Source organism: Pararge aegeria, chromosome 2 (assembly GCF_905163445.1).
Source record: "Pararge aegeria chromosome 2, ilParAegt1.1, whole genome shotgun sequence".
In the NCBI taxonomy this organism is placed as follows: domain Eukaryota; kingdom Metazoa; phylum Arthropoda; class Insecta; order Lepidoptera; family Nymphalidae; genus Pararge; species Pararge aegeria.
In genome coordinates this window covers 10,892,590-10,919,056 of record NC_053181.1, presented here as the reverse complement: position 1 = coordinate 10,919,056, position 26,467 = coordinate 10,892,590, and the positions used below count along the sequence as shown (strand labels likewise).

The 26,467-nt window shown below is 34.7% G+C and overlaps 2 protein-coding genes across 7 annotated transcripts; both read right to left on the bottom strand.

Annotated features, from left to right (window-relative positions):
* Positions 1-4,916: 4,916 nt before the first annotated feature.
* On the bottom strand, positions 4,917-17,110 carry LOC120629606 (zinc finger protein on ecdysone puffs-like). Of its 3 annotated transcripts, none has more exons than XM_039898586.1 (13): positions 16,964-17,110; positions 16,407-16,637; positions 14,371-14,442; positions 13,182-13,534; positions 12,404-12,524; positions 11,670-11,822; positions 10,945-11,274; positions 10,624-10,747; positions 10,254-10,357; positions 8,562-8,748; positions 7,898-8,017; positions 7,319-7,427; positions 4,917-5,213 (listed from the first exon to the last, which is right to left on the bottom strand). In XM_039898586.1, the coding sequence occupies exons 2-13, from the start codon at positions 16,635-16,637 to the stop codon at positions 5,084-5,086; spliced, it is 2,034 nt and encodes a 677-aa protein (XP_039754520.1). In that variant the 5' UTR covers positions 16,964-17,110; the 3' UTR covers positions 4,917-5,083. The 3 variants fall into 3 exon arrangements, with proteins under 3 accessions (XP_039754520.1, XP_039754538.1, XP_039754529.1); XM_039898604.1 differs by having other exon boundaries at positions 10,624-10,744; XM_039898595.1 differs by lacking the exon at positions 16,964-17,110 and adding an exon at positions 16,723-16,854.
* Positions 17,111-19,082: 1,972 nt separating this feature from the next.
* Positions 19,083-25,618, bottom strand: LOC120634120. Of its 4 annotated transcripts, none has more exons than XM_039904523.1 (7): positions 25,479-25,618; positions 25,296-25,345; positions 22,497-22,625; positions 21,239-21,364; positions 21,081-21,152; positions 20,155-20,298; positions 19,084-19,321 (listed from the first exon to the last, which is right to left on the bottom strand). In XM_039904523.1, exons 3-7 carry the CDS (start codon positions 22,575-22,577, stop codon positions 19,250-19,252), a joined length of 495 nt encoding a protein of 164 aa, XP_039760457.1. In that variant the 5' UTR covers positions 22,578-22,625; positions 25,296-25,345; positions 25,479-25,618; the 3' UTR covers positions 19,084-19,249. The 4 variants fall into 4 exon arrangements, with proteins under 4 accessions (XP_039760475.1, XP_039760457.1, XP_039760448.1 ...); XM_039904514.1 differs by having other exon boundaries at positions 25,296-25,351; positions 25,479-25,582; XM_039904541.1 differs by lacking the exons at positions 25,296-25,345; positions 25,479-25,618 and adding an exon at positions 25,183-25,200 and having other exon boundaries at positions 19,083-19,321.
* Positions 25,619-26,467: the final 849 nt, after the last annotated feature.

Below are 26,467 nucleotides of genomic sequence, written 5' to 3'. Positions count from 1 at the left end.
ATTTCTTTCATGTTGCAAATATTATGTGGTCCCATCTTCCCGATTGACCTTGTCAATAGGGAGGGTGTCGCGGTCTCCACATTACGAGCAGCGTGATGGGTATGCTTACTGTGTATGCTGTGGCTTTATGACGAAGCAACGAAATACTTGTAAAATTTCAATGGTTGCAATTACATAAAGGAGTAAAGTTGGTTAGTTAAGTTCCTAAAGTTTCGCCCAATTGTGTCATACTGCGACTCGGGAATTTTTCCATTAACTCCAATAAGTCACTATCCCTTTGGTAGTACTTGTGAATATAATATTAACTAACATTTAGTACAAAATGAAATATTTAAACAAACAACGGTAATCAGTTAGATCAAAGAAATTAGGTATATCAATACATCAGTTGTTTGTTGAGTATTCCTGATTTCTGAACGAAAACTGTAGGTCTTTGTAGGGAGGAGTGTCAATGTCAGTGGTGAAAGAGAAAGGTGAATTAACCGGTGATGGTGGGAAAAAACAAACGTTAAAACTTAAAAGTGTAGTTGGTAGACGTTTAAGGATGATTCTTTTCTCTTACACCTTATTATGATTGTTATTATTACACCTTATAATAATAACAATCTATTTATTTCAGGCAAAGCCTATAGTAATACATTTAAAATTACAAAATTAGAGAAAAGAAAAATAAATAATTAACAATTATAAAGAAAAGTAAAATGTTAGAAATATTGGGTTAGGCTCTCATAAATAAAATACAGTGCACATATTTAAGTTATTTATTTACTTTGTATACTTCGAGATTTATTTTAGTCACCTACTAGGTAAACATTTTTTTTACTAATACTTTGCTTTCGCTTTATTTAAAGCAGGTACTTATAATTTATCATCGTACCTGCCGACTTGATAGGTTTGAATAGTTTTATAAAGTTTAATTATCATGCCTAAACTATAAACGATTATTATTTTGTCACAATGGTGCTTATAACGGCTTCTAGCAACTAAGTTTAATGTAAATGTGTTAATACTCATCTCCAATCTCGTCAGCAACTTGTGGTTTGTAAGAAAGTACGTTTCAATGACTCGCAATTAAAGTGGTTGTTCGTTTTACTTTCCTTTATTAACAATTACCTACTTCTTCTCATAATTAGGTGTAAGAGAACAGAATGACCTTTTAAACTTCTATCCACTGTACTTTTTAGTTTTAACCATGTTTGTTTTTCCACCATGACCGGTTAATTCCCCCCTTTTTTCCCCCTGACATTCCGCCTACCAAGACCTACATACAGCTTTCGTTCAGGAATCGGGAATCCTAACTGATTCTTAGTGCTGTTTATTACAATTTGTTTGTTTGGATGTTTTATTTATTTATATTTATTCCAAATGTTAGTCCATATTATATTAAAAACGAACAACCAGTTTTATTGACTTAAGTCGTTGAAACGTACTTTCTTACAAAGTATGGAGAACTACAAGTTGCAAACAAGATTGGAGATGAGTATTTTATATTAAACCAAGTTGCTAGAAACTAAAAATAATAGTGTTCAAATAATAATAACAGTTAAAGATTAGGCATGATAATTATTTGCTGAAGCTTAAGAAATAATTACCTAAAAAATCAACGAAATATGAATAAAAACCTATATAAACCTATTTATGAATATTTCCTTATAATAATAATAATATTCAAGTCTGCAGGTAAATTATAAGTACTACTAGTTTACCTAGTAGGTAACTAAAATAAATATAGAGGTTCAAAGTGAATAAATAACTTTAAGCATGTGCACTGTATTTTATTTATGTGAGCCTAACCCACCCGCCTCTGGACATCTTGTTTGGTTTCAAAACCCACCATTATTTTGACTGCATTGAACCCAGCAATATAAGCAGGTCCAGTGATTGGAATTTAAATAAATGCAATTACTAAGTCTTAGCGCAGTTTTATTCTGTAACTTCTTGGGGTAAAGTATTTAATTCTAGTGACGTGGATGCTGCTGTTTATTATTTTCATGAAACTCTGTATAAATATATTACAGTTTTAAATGATCGGAAGAAATTCGAAGATCTAGGTGTTTATGAGTCTGAACACTATCACATGCGCTCTGGTGACGGTCAAGGCTATATTAGGGCCTCTTCATTTGCTGGTATTATAAATGACTTACCTTTGGTCCTCAGTAGGACCAGATGTCTTTCATACGCGGATGATTTAAAATTATACTTGGAAATAAATTCAGAAACTGATTGGTTGGCTCTCCAGAGAGATCTTAATGTTGTATATTATTAGGGCATAGTTAATAAAATGGAATTCAACACAACTAAATGCTCCCTTATGACTTTTGGACGTACGAAACCTCTATTACATTTTTGTTATGATATGGGTGGAGTACTATTACCGATTTACATAAAGGACCTAGGAGTTAAAATTGACCCTGAATTTACTTTTCAGTCATATATCTGAACTAGCCACAGAATCACTTACGCGACTGGGATTTGTAATGCGAAACATCCGTTATTTTCAAAGCCGCCACACTTAATTAAACTTTTATTTGATTCGTTAGTTCGTATCAATCTTTGCTTGCATCTGGAATCCATACGAAAGCACCTATGCACTGTTACTTGAAAAGGTGCAAAAAGCCTTTTTGAGATATTTCTACAAACGTCTCCAAGGTTGTGTGTGATGGGAAAAAAATTCCCAATGAGTTGCAGTGTGATATTATTGGGTTTTTATATGGGCGCCGCGCCGCCATGCCGCTGGCGTGAATGACGTGAGGACTTTAACTAATCAATAAGAGACTCGTACTAAAGCCACTGTCGTAGCTGCACTTTTATATAACCAACTTATATCTGGGTTTATACCTTTCAATAAAGGTTATTATCCCGACCCTTAAATAAATGGATACTGTATATTATTTAGAGAGTCAAAATAAAACGAGTACTTCTCTTTTTTCCCACATAAAGGCTGATGAACAGGAACTGAAAAAGCAAACCTTTGTGCTTCTCAGTTCGGCAAAAATTCACAAATTGATCCCGGTGAAGCCAGCCCTCCTAGCCTCTTGAAATGTCAGAAGTGCGAATACAAAAGAGCCTCCCTCTTTTAAAATAAAGATGGAATTCCAGTTTTGCGGAATTATATGACTGAGCCATAAATCCTGGTAGATTGTAAATGTACAGCCGATACTCAAAAAAGGGAGTCGGAGTCGTGCTGACCCGGCGAATTATAGGCCAATGCATCACCTCAATTCTCTGTAAGAGCATGGAGCGAATTCAAAGCTCCTGGCACACCTAGAATCAAATGATCTTCTCTCGGACCGCCAATGATCTTTCCTAGAAGTTATTGATTCAGATTGGCTGCTCATCGGATATAGTGGTGTTCCTCAAGGGTCTGTTTTCTCCGCTACTCTGTTTCTTCTGCACAATAATGATCTGCTGAAGCCCGGGTAAATCCTTGGGTACGCGGATGATAGCACTGTTGTAGCGGAGTTATATCTCCGGTCCACGCACAAGTGGTTACGAGATCTACGATCTCAGAGTGGAAATGATACAACGCTTGAACCCCTTGAAGAAGTTTCTGATTGGGGTGATGACAATTTAGTGGAGTTCAACGCTACTAAAATTCAGGCGTGTCTGCTTTCAGCAAAACGAGAGTCCTTTTAAGTTATCTCATTTGTGTTTTCGATAAATGGAATATATCAAGTTTATAAAATTTATTATAGTTTCTGGCCAGGCGCAGTATTATAGAATTCTGAGCATAATTTGTATTTGATTTGGGAACAACCAGCAGACACCGGTGACGTGTTCGAATCGAGGAGGCATTCAATGAGTAAGCTTACAGTAAGCTGGGACAATTTAGTTTGCCTGACAGAATAGCTTGCATATCACAGTGATTTCTTCTTTGTTCAAGAGGATCTATTACGTAATGCGTATAAGCTTCCTCGTAGTTATTGAAAGTTTTCAAATCTTCAAATGCTAAATACTTAAGAAACTTACTTTGTACGGATTCAAGTCTTTGGGTATGTATGATATAATAAGGTGACCAGATGTTTTTACATGCATATTCTGGTAGACTTCGGACAAAAGCAAAGTAGTGCTTTGATACATTAAATATTATTAAAATTACGGGTCACTCGTTTAATGAAACCTCTAACAGTGTTCACTTTAGGTTTAGGTTACATCGTAATTTTATAGTAAAAAAAAATTGATGTTTTTCTATGAGAAAAAGTTATTTGATGGCATTTTTTGTTACTATCTAAAATTTTATTTTTGTATAATATTCTGTTAACGCATTTAAGTCTTCCTGTAGCTTATGGCAGTCGTCCAGGGTGTATATTTTATAGAAGATCTTTTGTCCTCTAATGTATGAAGTCAAATATCAAAGCAGGTTCCTATTTATTCCCAAGACGCTCAGTTTTTAAGCAAGATTAATAAATCCACAGGGTCAAAAGCTTTTTCAAAATCTGTGTATTGTGATTACGTCCACCTGGCATCTCTCGTCCATGCTTCGTAGTACATAATCGGTGAAAACAGCCAAGTTTGTAATAGTAGTTTTTTATGAAACTGTGCTGCTCGTATGGTATAGATCTAGTAACAATAGGGCTAACGTGTATGTAAACAGCTGTTTCAAATAATTTGCTCATCATGTTATAGAAATCGGCCGGTAGTTCCCTATTTTGGTTCTCGACCCACTCTTATAAATATGAACTATTATTATAAGTTAGCACTGTAGTTTTCTTGACAATTTCTGTAGAAAATTCACATTCACATGTGAATTTGATGCACAATGCTTTTTCCATTAAGAACATATTAGTTTCACACCACTGTACCACTTTAGCGAGAGGATTATTTACATCGTCAAAAGCTGTTTTATGTGTGATTTATATGATTCATTTTAAGCATTAGTGATGTATCATCAGGGAATGTCCAATTAAAAACGGTACTAATATAATATTTATATACTTATTTAAATTTTATTTAAGCATAATCCATCATTCTTACTTACAGTCGAATAATTGCATAGTCTAAAGAATGACCAAAAAACGTATTATGTATGTATACCTACTACACTAATTAATATAATGTATTAATTAATTAAAAATTGGAAATCTTAGGCAGATGATATGGTTTCAGTATCGATTAATTTCTCATTTATTTTCTCTTTAACTTCTCCTTTCGGATTTACTTCTTCCCCATCGCCAGTTTTCGATTTTTTGTCGCTTTTACGAAATTTGTCGTATCTGTAACAATATTTATTTATTAAAGAAGCGATTGAAATAAGTTAAGGAGTTAACCAATCAAAGATTCTTGTCAATCGAATCAAAATTAATATTCAGAACTCAACTGCAAACAAACTATGGATAAAACAAACGATTCGATTCGATTTTATAATGCACACAGGCGCATACATCACTTCGGTAACCTAATCGGTGTTGTGATTGGTACTGTTCGTAATACCGGTTTCTGTACAATCACGAGCTTGCCGAACATTTAAAGAGCCAACTGTAGTCAAAACCATTAAACTTAAGTTATTTGATTAAGCTCAATTGATATCAAAACCACTAATCAAATGACAGCGTAAACACCAAGAGTATTAACTAGCTGTTCACAGTCAATGCGAAAAACCTCTGCATCAAAGTACACTTAAATCAATACTAAATTACCATCTACCGGCACAACTCATAAACATGCGCAGTCAAATGCAATTTTTATTTACCTTCTTAATGAAAAATGATGTAACCCATCATTTTACGATAATATCCACATCACATAATTACATTTTGATTCAATGAATGCATGAATTATTTATAATATATTTATTTCCTTCTCCATTTTACAAGAACTTCTACATATATTACGAACTGGCTATTTAAGTAAAGTTATAATGTGTGGACTCTGGTGCTTGAGCTAGGTAAACTTCTTTGAAGTTCAACAAACTTTTTCCCTATAAAAATTCAGTATAATATTCTTGGCTCCATTCTACGCTGGCATGACTTGTACAGTGATTAGATTCGTTTTAATGTTACATACAATTAAATAATTAAATAACTAATGTAAAGTTATAACTCCCGTAGCTTGAATTTATGGTAATAATTGTAGTTGTAAAGATATATATATTATTTGTTTTAGAGTTAGTCTCCTTCACTGAAGTGACAGTTTGAGAAAGACAAATAGCCTTTTCTGAATTGATAATTTATATACTATCTGTTTATATCGCAAATGAAGACTGTAGTTTCGTGGTAATGGCGTCTATCTATGGAGAAGTCTTTGAAGTCCTTTTTCGGGCACTTCAACTTTTACCAGTTAAGTGCGTTTTTAATTTAAGTAACTAAAATATCACTTGCTTTAACAGTGTAACAAAAATGTACATGCCTGAAAGAGGAAACCTACATGCCTGAGAGTTCTCCATAACATGCTCAAAGGCATTGCAAAGTCTAGCAATCCGCACTGGGCTAGTGGTGGTGGACTATGGCCTACACCCTTCCCATACCGAGAGGAGACCTGTGTTCTGTGGTGGGCTGATGATGGAAAGCAGTCGAATTATTTACCACAATCACTCGACATTAACGTCGGTAAATAATAGAATCAGTAAAAATCAAAAATATGGTGGTCTTAAATCAAATGTATGTATACTCTAGGTATTGTGAAAGCAGCACTTTGCACTCTCAAAAGCCGTAGCTTTTATTTCAATTCTTGCTTTACCACTGCTAATGATAAATGAATGTGTTTGACGGCCGATTGGCGCAGTGGGCAGCGACCCTGCTTGCTGAGTCCAAGGCCGTGGGTTCGATTCCCACAACTGGAAAATGTTTGCGTGATGAACATGATTGTTTTTCATTGTTTGGGTATTTATCTGTATATTATAAGTATTTATATGTATTATATTCATAAAGATATTCAACAGCTATCTTAGTACCCATAACACAAGCTACGCTTACTTTGGGGCTAGATGGTGATGTGTGTATTGTCGTAGTATATTTATATTTTATTTATTTATTAATGTCAATGCTTAATATTTCATCATATATTCTGTCTGACCATTCAAGTACCACAACAAAATTGATGAATATTATAGTAAACCTCTAGGTTTACTATAATATTCATTAATAACAACCAAATTGCAAATTACTGAGTGACAAGTGTGTGTAATTTGTTAAGTTGTGAATTAATTAGTAAATATATATATATATAATATATACAAAGATTAGTTGGTAAGGGTGCAAATCGTAGTTTGGATCATACACATATGCGTTTTTATTTACGATACACAAGCTCGCTAATAACTATGCGGTCAAAAAATTATAATAAAATTATATTTTGAACATGATACATTGTAGTTATTTACCTTCCAAGATCTTCTTCGTCATCGCTGGCCTCATTGCCCTGCGGGTCTACTTCGCGGAGTAATTCTCCTATATCTTTATCTACATCGGCCCACAGTTTATCTTCACTGCCTATAAATAAACCACACAATTAATCCATACTCATTTATTGCTGAGTTCAATTAGCAGATGAGCAGTCATCTCAGTGCATTGCACATAGTACAACTTATTACTAGCCCACTTATTTGGCTGACAAGTGTAGAATGGTAGACTACACACGCCTTCTCAAACTTTTTGGAGAATTCTTAGAGATGCAGGTGTCGACGATGTTTATTCATTTTTAAAGCAAGTGATATTTAATTGCTACGCACATAACTTCAAAAATTTAAAGGTGAATGCCGCGAATCGAACTCTACCCTCGCAAAAGGGAGTTGGATGTACAAGCACTAGGCTATCACAGTTTCACTATGTGCAAATAGTTAAATAAGTAGTTCAAGATTTAAAATATAAATGTAATATTAAATTTAACAAAAATTCTAATAAAACATGAGAGCTTATTTAGAATTGGAACAAAAAGAAAAACATTTCAGCGTCACACTAACCTGAAACATTGGATGGATCAGCACCATTTTCCAATGTTTTTTTTTCACCAACTTGGTCAGTTTTCTCAACTTTTACTTTGCTCTCAGCATTGTCATCGCCAGCAGCTTCTTTTTCCTCTTCTAAAAAAATTAAAACGAAAACAATGTCAACGTAGTTATTTGCTTCAGTGATTTTGTTGCTGAAAGTAAAGTTGTCTATATGGGTGTCTTTGTATTCTGATGTGGGGCACTCCAAAGTGAACCAACCCAACGGGCATTGAGCTCTGCTCATTTCAGTTATGCAAATAATTCTAATAAAATTACCTAAAGAAAGAAACTTATTTTCATACACTAATATCTAGTACTAATGCTTTAAAAGCACATACCCTGATTGAGCGACAAAGATTTCGCACCATTTTGCAGCATCTTTTAAGTTAACTGATGATGTTATTTCTGGCTATTGGTGTGTAGACGATTAAATTAATAAAATACGCATAGCGTGTGAATTACATTTTTTTTAATGGGAAGTAAGGCCCGTTTTAACTAGATGGCGCTTTCAAATGTTTGTTCTCATAGTTTATTTTTATTTTCGAAAATATCATAACGTCTCTGTGAAATACCCTGATGGTAGGGTATGCACTGCTTTTGTGCATGTACGAAGTGAACACCATCGTATGAGGTATACCTTTTTGCTGGTGCAGCTGGCGGTGGATGCGCTCGGCGTGGCGCCGCAGCGTACGCGTGTCGCGGTGCTGCACGTAACGGCCCAGATGCGCCCGCAGGCGGCAGTGGCGTCGCAGCGCCTCTGCCTCTTCCGCGCTGCCCGTTTCGGCGCGCGGCAAATACACGCGGCACAGCTCACACCACCACACCTGTTTGGAATTTTATTAGTAGTAGCGGTATGTATTTTGTATTACTCATGCGGGAAAGTAGTATCTTGACGCTCGCTGTTGCGGTTGAAAAAGAACAGTTTGGCCATTTTAAAATTACGCGTGAGATTTTCCATAAATAAAACTGTTATTTGAGTGCGACAAGTTTACTTGTCGCATGTAAATTATTCTTGGCACACGCAAATTTAGATAAAATTGCTAAAATAAATTAAATAATAAAAAAAAAACACAATCGACATATTAAAACTGAATTGAGGTTGACGCGTCTGACAGTTTAATTTTTTTTTTTTGACGTGCCATATCATCGAGACCATCTACTTCACGCGAACATTCAGACTCAAACAACCCAATTATTGATAAAACTTCTGAAGAACCGATGAACATCACTGTGATGCACCAAGAAAATGAAAGATCCGAAATTTTAGAGCAGGTTTCATCTAAAAGCGCCATGAATTTGAATATTACGTTTACGAACTGCACAAACATTACAGTTCTTTTAAATGACACTGAAAAAAAGTAATTTATTTATGTTGCTGTTATTTTTTGTTCTGATCAAATAAATTTATCCTCATTTGTAATTAATTGATACTTTTTTGAACGCTTAATTTTTCAGCTATTATTTCTGGTCTGAGAAGGCTTCGCCCTTTTAAATAATTCAAAAAAATTTTTTTTTTTTTTTAATAATATTAATTAATTTTTATTTATTGTTCAAAATATATTTTTTTCTTTTTTTCAAACTTGTTATTTGCTTGTAAAGACGCACCCCACTGCCGCCGCATTGGGGCAGTGGGGTGCGTCTATGCTCTATAACATTCCTTCCTATGAGAGTGGAGTTTTGAGCTCAGCAGTGGGAAATAATCAGGCTGTGCTGATGATGGAAACTTTTTGTGACCGCTAGTCTGGGGCTACTCTACTCCCATGCATATTTTTGCTGCCATTCAGAATTGCTGTGCTCCAATATGGCGAGTGTGATTGTCAGTGTAATTGGCTGACTTAACACCTGCGCCTCAGGTTAGTGGACACAAGATACTTTGTAGAGCGTTAAGTTGTAGTGGAGTTTGTACAGGGAAGTACCACAACCTGTTCATTTCAGCTGCAAAGCAGCATTGTTGCAATATATGTATAAATATAAATAAATGGGGGTAAACTTCTCCTAACCCATGTTTTTGTGCTTTAGTAGGTGAACACGTTCAATATATTCCCTGTCAAGAAATATAATTTTTGTCTCCTGACTGTGTGGGAGTGGGCCAACAGGGCTAGGGCCCACTACAGAGCAAGGATGGCCTCTCAGAATTTGAAGGGTTTATTTAGGCTGTAGTCCCACTGTAGGTTTTTATTTAATTCTAGTTATGCCAGTGTTAAAATGCAGATTCTGATTCTGTTATTTTACATAATTTTAGAATCTTAGCATTTCTAGTAGCACAATGTAATCTAAGCTTTTATGGAAAGCTAGAGAGTTATTCAAGAGTATTGGTAAATAACTGTACCTCCATCTTCTTAATGTGTTCACTGCCAATGTTAATTTCCACTTTTGGTTTCTTTGGAGCAGCTTCTTCTTTTTTCTCGCCACAAGAATCATCGTCTTCAACTTCTGCATAACATGTGTTATATTATATATAGCAAAAAAAAATGCGTTAACATAGCCAACACCAAGTAGTGCTGGTAGACTTCACACACCTTTTTTTGAAAGAAAATTTTGGAGAATTCTTATGCATACCAATGTTTTCTTACACATTTAACGTTAATGTTATTTAATTGCTTTGATTCAAACTACATATAACTGCAAAAAGTTAAACAGGCGCGTGCTGGGGATCCTAAACCACATTTTATAAAGAAAATATTACTAGTAATACAAACCATCGACGTCGCCCACGGAGTCCAGCGTCATGAAGTTGTCTAAATCAACATCCATACCCTCATCACCACTAGCATCAGCTTCGGCTTTCGGGCTAGCGCGGCGGGCAGAGCGGTGTGCTTTCTTCTGGAATATTTCCTTGTATATAGACAACCATATTTTTAAATTTATATTTATTTAAATTACGAATAATATCAAGAGTATCACCAATGTGGTCAACATACGCAGCATAAACACGACTGCCCGACCATGCAACTTTCTTTAATTCTTACAAGCAAATACACTTTTCAAGGTCGATATATGGTAGAGACAATATACCGCACCTTAAGGTGTTCGATGGAGCAGATGTGATGCTCGTAGATCATAGGCGAGCGGAAGGTGATTCGGCAGATGCGACAGAAGGGCATCAGGAAGCGCTTCATTGCGCGGTGTGTGTCAGTGAGGTTGTGAGCGTGGCGCGTGGTGCGGTGGTTGAGGCGGCACACCAGGCAGAATGTGGTGCGCGCCGCAAGCTCAGCGCCCGCTGCGCCCTCTAGCTCGCGCTGCGCCCCGCGTTGGGCGATGCGCATGCGCAGCAGCTGCGCCTTGTGCCGCCGCGCGACGCCACTCATGGCCGCGCGGTGCTTGCCCGATAGCAAGTGCTTTGCATAGCTCTGTCGAAATTAATTATTTATTCATCATCATTTTGAACCCATTACAGGCCCACTACAGGGCATGGGCCACCTCTACTATTACTAGTAGACTTCCCACATCTTTGAGAACTATATGGAGAACTCTCAGGCATGCAGGTTTCCCAACTATGTTTTTCCCTTAGTATTTATTAAACGAGACGTGTACCAAATAAAGTGGCAGGAGTCACTTGATTTCAATTTTGCATGTGATGTTAGGGCTGCATCTGATTTCTTTAAGTAAAAACTATGGCAGTGGTTTACTCAAAAACTATTAGAGCTTCGGTTTCAGAGATAAGTCTCAGAGACAGTAAATAATGCACCTCGAAAGCCTCTGAAGTATTATTTTAGATAAATTTAATTTATAAAACTGTACTCACAGAGAATGTTGGACATTTCTCTTTGCAATGCACGCACGAGAGATGCACGTAGGGCGTGGCATGCGACGGCGGAGCGTCGGACGCGGCGTCAGGCTCCTTGTCAGTATCGTCGCCGCCCTCGCCCGCCTCACCCTCCGAGACCTCCACGTCAGGCTAAATCATATCATATCTTATCATGCACATCGACAAGGATAGTTGCTGTACCAAAATGCACGCCTGGACAGTGAGCGATTTTATCTTCTTTTCTGGCGCTTCTTTGCAGCGACAGAAAATATCAAACGATTGAATTGGTTATGTGGCTTTTAGTTGGTGATCTCATGGATATTTATGTTAATTGGTTTGATTTCGGTGTTATCGAGAAAATATGAATTCGCAATTCTTGATTATTATGACTGAAAGTCTGTACCCTTAATAAAAGTTATGGATATCAAACACTACAACGTTAAGCCATTCGTTATGAACTCTCAGTATTTCATTTTACAACGGTTAGACAAAAAACGATAAGGCAAAAAGATTACAGACCATGGTATAACTTTTATACCAATCTCATTATAATTCATAATAATGGCTTAAGAATTGTAATAAATTTCCTAAGCCGCCATTTTTAGACCTTGATGTCTTTGCAAAATAGTAAATAAATTATTGAAATATAAAAATATCAGTTTAGTAATATAAGTTTTAAAGAAGTCTACAAATCATCTTATAGGTAAAATAATAAATGAACAGACACAGACCTTGGGGGATTTTATTTTCGCTTCTTTTTTATCTTCCACAGCTTCTTCTTTCTCATCAGCTTCCCAATCCTCTTCTGTTGAAGAGGCATCTTCGTCTTCATCGTCTTTTGACTTTATTGAGCTAATATGGAACCAAAATTTTAGCTAAACGTTTATTTCTGGGTCATTATTACACAAAACAAGAAATATGAATATCTAAAAACTCAAACACTGCAAAAACAACACTAGACTATTTTAAATGGGCTTTCCCCATTAAGTTAATTTAATGAAATATTTTATTACCATATATTTTGATAGAAAACATGTTGTGGATAATTTTCTTTCTTAGTGAGTGCTATAAGTTATATTTATTAATGTAATTTTATAATAACTTTACTTTATAAAGTATCTTATCGGTTTGGCACCTAACTAAATCTTGTAGTCCCAACTTGTACACATCATGTGTTATCTGAATTGAAAATGTAAAAGCTTGGATTGTGGCTACACATGTTGTCATTTCTTTATTGAACAAAGTGTTTAGGTTAATTCTTAGAACATATTATAGCACTTCTTTTCGTTAATTCTTCTTCACAGATTTTCCTCTAAATACATTATATCTCTGTACAAGTAATTTCTCAATTGCAACCTTCATCATCTTTCTATATTGTTTTAGTTATTTGTTGACTTAAGAGCAATTTTACGATGCTTCCATTTTTTTTTTAATACTCTCACTGAACCTGGTAGTGACAACGTCCAAGGTACAAAAATAAACATAAGCATTACATTTGACTCTTATTACCTTCTCCCTTTTATGACAGGTCTAAATGCTCGGGTGTATCCTAGCGATCGTTCTCCGTATCGCCGCGAGGAGAAAGTGCCTCGCGAGCGGGGCGCCCCGCGGAATGAGGCGCGCGAGCGCATGGTGCGGCCGCGGAAGGAGCGACGTGGTGCGCGGGGCCGCACGGACATGCGCGGCGGCTCTCGCGGTGGGCCCATGCCACTCGGCTTGCGGTAGCTCTCTCGAGCCGGCGACCGCCTTCTGTCTTCACTAGCGAAAGACCGCCTCTCGCCGCCATAGCTCTCTTGTCTACTGCTATATGAGCCACCGTAGTGACCACCGCCATCGTGACTACGTCTATCACTCGATGAGCCCTGTACACAACTCTTTTTTTGGATCTTTTGTAGCATCTTACAAATGCATCTATGAAATAAAACTTTTAGTTTGATAGGAACAAATAAATCTTTCTCCTTTTTAAGCACTGACTAACCTCATTGGGGCTTTGCGTCAATCGTCGTCGTTTGAATGAGTTTGTTAAATTTCAGCACTAACATAACTGTTGTGTGATTGGACTTGTTACGTAGCTCCAACCAACTGACTTAAGATTGATTTCAATTATTATCAATTTGGTTCACAGTGAGGGTATTTTAAATTTGGATAAATTGGCATTTAAGATATCCATCGCGATTGTTGAGATGAGAAACACTTTCAGACTGTGATGGATGGAACTGATGCTTGTTAATTGTTGTCTGTTTATTTTTATAAATGTATGGACCTTCTGACCACAGTTTCGTCTCAAACAAAATTTGCAAGAACTGTTGGTTGCATATTATAATTCCCTTCAGTAATCTACATGATCACATTAATGAATATAATTTTTTAGGCCTTACTCTTTGAATTTAGGCCTTTTCTATTTTAATAACTCATACAACACATACTATCAGTTTGTAATTGTCTGTGCACATAATTTGATAAGCACTAATATACATATATTTTATTCATGATGCCAAATTGAGGTATAATCATGCAATACTTCTTACATTACAAGCCTTTTCATGTTTTCTTGAACACATAATTCTCAAGAGATCAGTGATATAGTATTCCATGATTTTGGTACTCTGGATTTGTTTCTACTTACACAATATTCATTTCTATCTGTTTACATTTTATGTTATAGATATTCTATTTTCCTTTTTTAATTTCAACTAACCTCCATTCTCATCCTCTTGCGTTCTGGAGATCCAGATCTACCATAGTCCCGATTTGAATAACTAGTAGATTCCTGAAAGGTCAATACATCAACAAACTTTTAAGTTTTTCAACATTATTAATATTTCTAAGTAGTAGGAAAAGTTTCAGAAACCTTTCAATACTAATTTGGATTATCGTTTTCTTTATTAAATCAATTTCCATGTGCTTGTTTTGTTTTTTTTTAAGTGCATTACACTTAAAACTAGGCATTCAAAAAATTGTTTTGTATAATAAAGTGTACTCCAATCGTAAGTGCTCATCAATAAATAATTTTATAATTTACAAATATATTGTTCTCTTTATATGAAGCACCATTGTAGTTTCACAACAACCCGGATTGTGATCATGCACCAATGCAGAATCTCAACACAATATTCATTACATTATTTCCATCAAGACATTATTTTCAATTTATGAACAACAGTGTATTACTTGTATTTGATATTGGTTATCTTATAGATGAGAATACAAGCAAATATACAATAAAAATGCAGAATATAGCAACATTATTTTTTAAATCAATTTTGAAATAACATAAATGCTCAATAATTTTTTAACCTGGATAAGCCTAATTTCCTATATTGATTTTATTTGGCCCCCTAAATGGTTGATTTCATTGGATGTTTGTGCGAAGCAAGGAGACTATTCTTTATCATAAAAGATCTTTTTACCAATTCAAAATAACTCTTAAATTATCTGTGGTGTAGAACAGTTACAGACAAGGCACAGAGGAGGTATGTATAAAAAATAATAATTGAGGTTAAACAGCAAATTTTCAGTTTTCATGTTCTAGATAGCCTGTTCTATATGTTGAATAACAATTTTATGGTTATGATGTTTTGTAAAGTGGAAATAATTTGTGGCAAAAAGTGGTGGACTATATATAGGACAGTAGGATAATATGAGTAACCTTTTTATCCTCAAACAGATAACTCTGCACGGGATAAAATACATCTTAGATACCATTTCTGATGATGATGATAGTCACAAAGAGGCAAAAATATGAAAGTCTGGCAATCTGTATCCATCTGCTGTGGATACAGATTGCCAGACTGATATGGATGGGTGAAAAGGATAATGTGATGTTACATAACTTACCCAGAAACTTACAACTTCAATCTGTAGAAGTGTTCCAATAGTGATACTGAAGAGGAACCTGTTCCAGGTTCTTTGGCTAAACTCATTGGACATCCATGTGGATAAAAAAAACAACCTAGCAACATCTCGTATGGATTGGCCTGAGGTTCAAGGAGCTCTTCAAACAAAACTTCTAATTGACTGGTGTGAAAATTTCTATGATGCTGAGTTAACTTCATCATTGGTAAGGCAGTATCATTTTTGCCAATGTCAGGAGGCATAACTACTAAAGAAATTTAATGTTTCATTGGCATTTTACCGATTAGTGGCTATGCATGGCTTCAGCAAAGAAAAACTTACTTTAAAAACTATCCTGATTGTAAAAACAAGCTGATTATTTCTGCTATGTCATGGGATAGATTCCATTTCCACCTTGACAACAAATCCACAAAATACAATTAAGTATTATCCACATGAGGATAGAAGCATCTTTGATTGATTGATCCATATGGAAAAATAGAGAAAGTCAACTCTCTCAACATGAACACGCTGATAGCCATTCATTCCATAATCATTCAGAATTCCTTTCATTTTGGAATGGTAAAATAAAAATTTATGAACTCATTTCAAAAAAGGTATCATTTCTAAATCTGCATATGTGTATATATTTGTCAATTTTATTTCTATACCTTACTTACTATCTATTAACCGACTGTCCTATATATGTATAGGACAGGTATTTCCTTTAAAGCCTTACAACAATATATTTTGTTCCGTTTTATTTATTAATTTTCAGCGTAACATAGCTGAATTAAGTAATATTTTGAGTAAAAATATTACTTTGATTTAGTTTCAGGCCTAACTATTATGATAAATAATACAGATTGATTTATTGAAAAAAGTTATGAGGTTTATTACCATTCTATACGGTTTTTTGTAGGAATCATCCATTCTGTCGCGGCTCGAAGAATATCTGTTGTTACTGCTGCTATTGTATCTTGAGTCATTGTTGTAGGACGAGTACCCGCCGCCTCTGCCGCGACTGCCCTCATAGCCACCACGGCTACTGCCACGGTACGAACCCCTATAGTTACTACCGCGCCCGTTGTAGCTACCTCGCCCACCATAGCCTCGACCGCGAGACGACATCTTAGAACCAAAAATATCACCGAATTAAAGCACTGGCCATGTTTAATGCATTGTTATAGGTTATAATAATTTGTACGATACCTACTGTTTAAACTTATCAAGCAATCGTAGCAGGCTTACGTATCTATCTACATTTAAAACAAGCTTTTTGGTGTTCAATCTTGCTTTAGCCGCGTAAACAGAAAATTCCAAAGCCGGCAGTAATATCAATATGGCCGGCCGTCTTCCCTTCCAACCACTGCAGCAAAATTAATGTGACGCCACGTTGATGTATTCTACAGGAGTCCCACAACTAAATGTAATAAATTAAGGTGTATAATACTTACGATTGGTTATTATCACAATAATCCTATTTACATTACACTAGTAAAAGTACGAATCACTATCGAATACTTAAGGTTTCAGTAGGTACCCAATTTTCAAAAGAAAAAGGGCATCGAAATCGATTTTCTTCTCTTTGTTCAAACCGTAACCTTTCCAGTGTACCAAAGAGTATATGTAACAGTCACAGATTAATAACACTCTATGTCTATGATCTGAATATATACATTATTTTGTACTCTTTTTACTTAGCGGCTTCAAAGGCTGCCAGAAAGAGACACTAGTACAATGTTCATGTAGATTGCTATAAGATTCGATGTTGCTAGTGATGGATGGGAGTCGACAAGGATTGTCAAATAAATTCTAAAAATGGTAGTTCAACTTTTCTGTTTTTTTCAGTAGGGACTCGAATGATGGAATCTCGGAACGTGAAAAAACCTAAATCTAAAAACATCTCTCCAAAACAAAGTGACTCTATCCCAGCGTCTTTTAAAAAACAGATCCTGTAGGTTCTGTAAAAAAATTATTAAGCTCTTAATAATAAATTTTAAACTGAAGTGTTACTAAAATAACTCTTTTTTGCGACTTGACTGATAGAGAAGTCTTATGGCAAAAAAGTTAAGGCTTTTTAATGTCATTGTTAAATTGTAAAACGATGTTGGAAATGAGCAACTTCTATGTTTTTTGCCGGCTTCTTCTCGGTAGAATCTGCCTTCCAAACCTGGGTGTAGTCTCTACTAACAGACATACTTGAAATAAATGAATTTTGAATTTAAATTCACATCAGCCATATTAAACCGGCATATTCAACTTAAAATTCAAAATTCATTTCTGACAGCTGACTGGCGCAGTGGGCTGGGACCCTGCTTTCTGAGTCCAAGGCCGTGGGTTCAATTCCCAAAACTAGAAAATGATTGTGTGATGAACATGAATGTTTTTCAGTCTCCGGGCGTTTATTTGCATGTTAAAAGTTTTTGTGTATATCTATACTCAATATTATAAAGAGGTAAAGTTTGTGAGTTTTTTAAACTGCCGGGGTACTCTCTGGATCTACTGAACCGATTTTGAAAATTCTTTCACCGATATAAAGCCACACTATATGTGTGTGTCATAGGCTATATATTAACCTGAAAACTTAAAAGAACTTTTCGTGGTAGTCGGATTTACTAAGTAAGTCGGTGAAAAACGAGCGAACTAAATTATTTTTTACATACGCTGCCTTAACGATGAGAGATTATTATCAAAATAACAAGTAACCTAATCGTCTCAAATATTAAAAAAAAGTTTTTTTTCTTTTGAAAGGTTAAAGAGAAAATATGAGATAGGTATGAAACAGCGAACGAGTGGTTATCTGTTAATTCTGTCGTTTATTCTATTTCAGGGTTTTTTATATGTTCATCATGTAAATCTACTTAGAAATAATCTATGTTGGCCAATATCGGGTTGGGACTCCTGGAGGACTGTATAAAATTTATGAACCAAATAATAACAATTCATATTGGAAAGAAGCAGGCGTTAATTTGCGGAGTTTCATGATATATAATGAAAATTGAACTTAATTTGCTATGCTCCACGAAAAGCAGGAGAATGTGTGAGGTGTTATTTTATTTTATTGAACTATAATTTGAGTGAAGTCGGTAAAACAATGCAGTAACAGTTCTGAGTCGGTAAATAACGGTACCACTGTCATTTGTATTTGGACAGCCAGTGCAGTACCCAGTATACTTTTGCAGTCTTCGGTCCAGTAGTTAACCACTGTCGCGCGTTGTTTGAGTTGAGAAGCCACCGACTATGCCTATTTGTTGAATATAAGATCCTTGTTCTTAAATAATAATAAGGGTAATAAGGGTTATTTACTTTTTATAGATTTCTATCTACTCATGTTACTTTATGGTGAGTGAAATGGGCGATATCATTCGTCGTAGCGAGATAGCAACATTAGAATAAACAGAATTTTCTTTGGACGCAGGATGTCCCATGAAATCATAGGGGTAATGGATTTCAGTATAACATACGCGGCTATAATAAGGCATATAATAAGGCTACGCGGGTTTGTAACCCGCGTAGCCTTATTATATGTGGTTGCGTATTTTACCTTTAAATAAAAGAGCAGGCAGGTTTATTCTATTTATTTATACTAATAAGGAATACGTGGGGCGCTGTATTTAAAAGTTATTTTGTCTTGTCTTAGGTAAGTTGATTTCATTAAAAGTAACATTATAAGAAATTATGGCAAAATCCATAATGTTCATTTTATCTTAGGTTTACATATAATCTTCTTAACACCTCTTTTATTTTCTCCTTCTCGATTTTTTCCCGGCGAAAACTTCGCTCCAGTACCCTTGTGCATTCGACCAAGAATCCTATAATAAAACAATTAAATATATAATAAGGTTGAATACTTTGATGCTATAAAGTAGCTAAAATAAAATCGATGTATAAATAACAGGGTAGGTAAACAAAGAGCTTCATTCTGATTTTATTACTCTCGAAAACTATCTAACCGGCTGACGAAACCACCCGCCTGTCGTTACTTACCAAATTTTAAACATTCAAATTCATAGGCCGGGTAAAATAGATGTGTATCATTTGCCCGATCCAATTACCGTATCCGTATCGACGACGCGTATCAAGATTGCACACAATATGTAGAAGGGCCTCAGATGAAGGAGCTACGACGGGTCGAGGGCGATGGTACGCAGTTATGATACACGGACTCTATACGCCACCCACTCTGTTACGATCCGCGTAACGAAAGTCGCTTTTTGTCCGATCATCAAAGGGGAGCTTACACAGAAAACGGTACCAGGCATCCGTCACTAGCTTTGACCTACCGCGATACAGTAGCACAGCAGTACGCTTCCCCAGGGGAAACTCAAGTCGAGGCCTCGCCGCAACGCGCGTGGCCTCGACTGAAGCAGGTTAAGATAATTGGTGTAGTTTACCCCCGTTGTTATAATCACAAACATGATATAAGTTATTTAAAACCTGCCAGCTAAAACTGGAGCAGCGCGGAAACTGCTCAGAACACCTCTTTTCTTGGATTCCATTAGATTATATAAGAGGCAGCCTGGGCTCAGTAGAGCTACCTACTGGGTGGAGGAAAGGCAGAAGGTGACCAACCATATCCATGAGAAACATGGATCAATAATAAAGATACTGGAATTGAAAATAAAATAATTAATATATAAACAACCTTCCTAGCTTCACGCCATTCGAGACTACGTAGTCGCGCCAATCCCTTTAGATTGCGGTCCAGTATTCTAAGAAATTCTGTTCTGGTGATTTTAGGTGTCTCCGTTGTCCCATTTGTTGATGAATCTGGCATTACAGTAACGGCCTGCAAACGGAATCAATAAAATTATAAAATTTCGAACATTAGGTAAGTACTAAATTTGATAGAAACAAAATCTTATAAAATAATAAATATACTACGACATATAGTTCCAATGTAAGCGTAGCTTGTGTTATGGATACTAAGATAACTGATTTTTTAATGAATAATATACATAAATACTTATAATATAAAGATAAACACCCAGACACTGAAAACATTTATGTTCATCACACTAACATTTTCCAGTTGTGGGAATCGAACCCACGGCCTTGGAATCAGAAAGCAGGGTCGCTGCCCACTGCGCCAATCGGCCGTCAAATATCTTATATTTATAATTTTCTTATAGTTATTTATTGTTTATAGTTTATAAGTCTTTTTTTTCTAAATTAGTCCTTCAATCTGTCCTTGAACTGGAGGATTGAAATAAAACGATTTTGCGGAATATTTTGCATGTTTTATAGCTTTCTTTCATCTGTAGGCTTATTTTAAAAGATTTTGCCCACTCGCAATCGATGAGTCGTTTTCGAGTATTAAACTCTGAACCGTCAAAGTAAAATGGATCTAATATCGAAAATCTTGGACTTCTGACTTTTATTCTCGTTTTTGAGAAAATCTTGTATTAAATCTACAGATAGTTGCAAAATTTCTGAAGCTCGCGGCAAATACGAAATCATAAGCGGCATCCTGTAATTGGCTGCCGCTATAGTAAGTACCTACCTAATATCAATGTGTAGTATTATTTATTAAAATTCCTACTTATACCAATAAATAATCATAATACTTACATTGTCATCAACAAATTGATTGTTTACCAAATCAGATACTTGATTATACGCGCTTTTTGTGTCGTTGATTTGCTAAAAAAATAAGAAGGGTTATTATTAATCGGAATACCTACTCAAATAAAACTATAATGAACTTTTATCAACATGCAATCACTTACCTCAAGTATAAGATTGAATACTGTACCGAAAAATCCCCACTTAGGTTTAGTGGCTACGTTTTTTCCTGCCCTTATTAAAGATTGCCTAATGGCTTTATCCCTTCCTATGGAGTCATCTGCTAGAGGCTACAAAAATGTTTGAATTTATTAATACATTGTATATTTCAACTGCTCAAATAGTTGACAGTACAACCATTGGCTATTATTCACATAAGAAGTGTATGTGTGTGCAAATAAACTGGTGTGTGAACTATTGTTTCAAAATGATCTAGGACCATAACCTTTTACATGTTACCATAGAAATACGTGATCCTACTTGACCTTAAATGTAAACGGCTCTTATGATTGCGTATCGTTGCATCTTAGTAGGTAGGTAGGTACATTTATTTCTCGAAAAGTGTTGATCTGGAATGGATTTGTTCTGGACTTCTTAATTATAAATCCTTTAAAAATCGGCTTACTAGGTGCCCGCTTTCCAACGAGCTCTGTATCTACATACAGTATCGTACAGTATATGGTTACCAAATATTAAGTTATAGAACTTTTATCTTATGACAGGTACATAAATGACAATAATAGAAATATTTTTCAAAGCTTCACCCTACTGAAATTACCAAAATTGACTCTTTTTTCAATATAACAATTTAACGTTGATATATTTGGAATACCACATCATAGATAAATAAATTAAACGAAAGCAAGGATGAAAAATGTTAATGTAATATGGAATAAGTACAAGAAACGACGCTTGAACCGAGCTTGATGGAATTGTCTACAGAAATATAAGCATTTACATTCTGGAGGCAGAGGTGGCTAAAGTTGCTGTCTATTATAAAATCTATAAACCAACATATTAGTAACTAGGTACCTACAAAACTATTCTATTTCTTATATTCTATTCTATTATGCTCAAAATTACCTACCGCTCTTTTAACTCCCATATTAGTAGGTATTCTAATATTCAATATTCTATATTAAAATCTGGCTTAATCGCTAATCATTCTTTTAAAACTAGTAAAAACTGAAATAATACTATGTTAGATCAGCCTGTACATCTTTGGTGAGTAGGTACGCATATTACTTGTCTGTAGGTACCCATTACTACCTAACAGACAAGTCATTTACCAATTCCGTAATCACCATAAGAAATGCCTTTTCTTCATCTTAGTTTACACAAACGGATGTTATAGTATGTACCTATTTGCCTTCGCAAGGAAATTGTTCACATGATATGTAACGATTACGTATAAATACTAACTGGTTGTGCAGAGGCAAGCTGAGCGACAACTGCTACTGTTGCCAACACGGCAAAGACTTCAAACTTATAACGTCTTCCCATCTTCACTATTGGTATCCTGTTTACATCCAATATACCTACTAGTGACGGCTAAAAATATAAAACAAATCAGCGAGATTAACCAGTGCATGCAGAGGGGTAATTTCAATAGGCATGCGATAAGTTTGTGTACCTACCTACCTAACTGTCTTATGTGTTATATGTACCTAAATTACAGCGCATATAACTTTTTAATTTTATTTAATATTTTAATAAAAATATAATAGCAAAAATAAAATATAAGAAAAATAAATGATTGCAATCAATTAATTCCTCTTTTTCTTTTTTCCACGAGGAAATACATAACACAGGTAATGCTATTTATGGAATTACGCGGTTGATTGTTATATCTGGTGACAGACGGCTGGCTAATTTTTTGAGCAAAGGATCTGCCTGGCTGATCAGTGCGGAAATGCAGCCAGCATTCGAGGCTCGATTCCACTTAGGCATGACATGTACAGTAATTAGTTTTCATGTAAGTTATATCTATTTCCATTCATATTGTGAGTGGTATTAAAAAAAAGGAAATATTATCATTTTCAATGTGCACAAACAAATGTGATTAATATTCCGCATTCGTTAAAACAACCTACTATTATAATTGAACTGGAAAACTGGTTTAATATTACCAAACTGTTACAATAAAGGTACATAAAATGGAGATAATGAGTGGTACCTATTCGAGTTGGGTAAACGTTGTGTGTAGGTAGGTACAATAATCAAAATGTACGTGCATTCAATTGTGCATTGAGTACTTTTATTTTGTAAGTATAAAATGAAAACTATGTCTCAAACCAACACATATTTTGAAGAAATCTGCAATAAGTCTTTCCAAACAGATTTAGATAATTATCTATGCTATTCGTTGTTTTCGAAACAGTCTCATAAATAATTAATTGTTATTAAATATCTTTCCTTGCAAGGTGCGAACGATTGGTATGAGAGTCGTACTGGATATAAGTCGAACTCATATTTAAAAATTACGATTGAGTACGTTTCGAGTTTTTGTAATAGTAACTAACATACGGAAGTTCAATTATAGATAAAATATATAAATGACCATCGTTCATTGTTAATGTTTAAAATAATTGTATGCCAGTATACTATAGTTGTTGCAAAAAGCATTAGTTTAATTATCACATTTACAAACAAAATGCATTAGTAATTAAGCATAATCTTTTTTACGATAATACTATTTTATGTTTTTAATTTAATAATAATACTTTAAGAATTTGTAGGTTAACACACCAACTTTTTAAAAATTTAATATTGTACATGAGCGCGTTGAAGTCTTTTCTACCAAAGTTAAACTCGTGCTACTGTGTGGTACTAGTACCTAATACCTGTTAGAATACTTACTTAAATAAACAGCCTTTATATAATAACAGGTAACTATTGATTGATTTATTTATATATTGTTGTGAACACAAAAAAATACAAGCAATCAGCCATTTCTGGCGTACAACATTTGAATACAACTGAGGTTGATATAAAATCAGAATTACATAATTAATTAGTAACTTCTTTAATCTTATATTATTGTCAGAATATCATATATTATATTATAATTCTATCATTAGATGGGGTGTATGATGGTAAGTAAAAACATTGGATATACCTAAAATAAGTTAAATGTCATATCTTAAAATCAAATTATTACCGCCTATTTTTGTACTTACTCCTCAAATCCTTAAATTATGATTTAAAGCTATTTTTTTTATTTTACGCGTTGCTAATTCTTGTATCGTATAACAACAATTATTTAAGAGCCACTTTCTCAGTGCAGGCTTAAAACTTTTTATTAGTATTTAGTATTTACTATAACATATGTGAGCGCGTTAAAATATTTGGTTAAATTCTAGTTACGGATTCGTTAAAAAATAATACCTGTTTTATTTTAAAGGTTATTAAATTTCATCTGTGTGAGGTAGGTATACCTACTTTTTGTTCTCCCAATTTAAAGTAATGCTACCTAGCGTGAGATAAAGTCATAAATCTTTGGTTATTGTATTTGTTACATTCTATAATTGTGCGTGGTTCAGTGGTAGTGGCTGGTAGTGCGTGGTGGTGGTGTTATAACATACAACAAACCTATTAACCATTTGCGGTTTAGAAATATTTATATTCAAAAGCATAAGTATTAAGAACCTACATACATAGTTCAATAGAGATCATTGATTTAACGATTAATTTATGGCCCTTAGAAAAAATTTTTACACCTACATAAAATTAAAAGGATAATAATTATTACTTGGGCCATGTGTTTACTCATTGGCAATGTGACCTTTTTAATATTTCTTCCTAGATAATAAAATAAGGATATCTGTTTGTTTAGGAATTTTCCTTATTAAAAATTGAAGTATATAAAATCAACCATTGCCATAAAATTGTGAAGGTAGGTACTAATCTCATTTCTATATTTTTAAATATTAAGTTAGCTGTTATAACGGTTGCCGTGAATAGGTAGTTAAGTTACCTTCACCAAAAAATTAATGTTATTGGCAGGTAGGTAGATACATTTTAATATTAAAAGGTCATACTTAACATTCACCACATATTATGCTACTTTACAAAAAGCTTCCTTATAATAACGATGTTTAATACTTACCCGAAGAAAAAGAGTAAATTTTTACAAACAAACATTTTTATCATTGAGACTAGGTAGGTCTATAAACATTTTAAATATTAAATTACCATACAACCACCTCAATAATTTCTTACCCAGTTACTCCAGAATTTAGAATAATAAATCCTTCACTCCAATAGAGACCCTGAAACTTCACCATAATAAGTATACTATGTAATAATTGTTGAATAATATTCACTTGTAATTAAATTTGTCTCGTAAATAGGTTCGTTACTAAACAGCAAAAAAATAGCTAAATATCTAACAAAGTGAGATACCAAGTATGATAAAGTACTATCGCCAGCACTTTAGCTACGAGTGGCGGGTAGGCGGCTGCCGCGCAATCGGCACTCTGCGATGTTTACAACACGGCCATGCGAACGGACCCCGGTCGCCCCGCGCGATTCGGCCAAGGCCGCTGTGTTGCGAAGCCTTCGTTATGTCAGCCGCGTTCTACTTATGCAATGCTTACCATTTATATTGCACTAAGATGACCCTATCAGTCTATGGAGTTCCTATTATTTCCACTCATTTGTGCATTTCATTTTTAACTATTAATTCACGGAGAATTTAGACGAGAGAGAACCTATTTTGATCAACCTACTTGTTCAATCCATACAGGTTTAAAAACAATATTTATGTGGGCATTAATGGATACGATAAGTATAGTTAGTAGGTAAGAGCTTGGCAAATAATTTTCTAGTATCTACGGACCAGGAGTACTTTTGCCAGAAGTTTTACCCGGCCACACTTTGCTTTGCTGTCTGATAATATTTTTTTGTTCCCGTGGAAACTTAGAATAAAAACTACCTATCAGTGAATATACTTATATTTATATATCTACACGATCTTTTTCTAGCTGTTGCCCGCGACTTCGTCCACGGTTGTTTCTGTTTTTCTGTCATGAATTTTATATGAAAAATTGCTAGTTTTGGTTATGTTATTGCAATTTTCTTAAAAATCTAAGTTTTTTTTTTAAATAAATTATAGTCTGTTCCTTCTTGATAGTTTAGCTTTCTTTTGGCGAAGAAATGGTTTAAACAAAAAATGTACAAACAAAATTTTGTTTTCCCTTTATTACATTATATACTTTCTAGAAGCTTCACCCGGATTAACTAAGGTACAACCCTTTGCAATGGGCAATGTTTATCTACATACCTACATACTATGATCTTCTTAATTATTTTTTTGGTAAAGATTAACAACCTACTAACTTAAGACTTAACGTAATACGAACACAAAAATACATATAATATGAGTCCGGTAA

Bases quoted from the DNA above. Each gene is read 5' to 3' on its own strand.
- LOC120629606 (XM_039898586.1), bottom strand. From the start codon at position 16,637: ATGTCGTCTCGCGGTCGAGGCTATGGTGGGCGAGGTAGCTACAACGGG. The intron at 14,443-16,406 runs GTAATAAACCTC...TTGACCTTTCAG, and splicing joins ACAAAAAACCGTATAGAATG to GAATCTACTAGTTATTCAAA. The intron at 8,018-8,561 runs GTATACCTCATA...TAATTTTTTTAG, and splicing joins CCAGCTGCACCAGCAAAAAG to AAGAGGAAAAAGAAGCTGCT.
- LOC120634120 (XM_039904523.1), bottom strand. From the start codon at position 22,577: ATGGGAAGACGTTATAAGTTTGAAGTCTTTGCCGTGTTGGCAACAGTA. The intron at 20,299-21,080 runs GTAAGTATTATG...TTCCGTTTGCAG, and splicing joins ATCAATTTGTTGATGACAAT to GCCGTTACTGTAATGCCAGA. The intron at 19,322-20,154 runs GTTGTTTATATA...GTTTTATTATAG, and splicing joins AATGGCGTGAAGCTAGGAAG to GATTCTTGGTCGAATGCACA.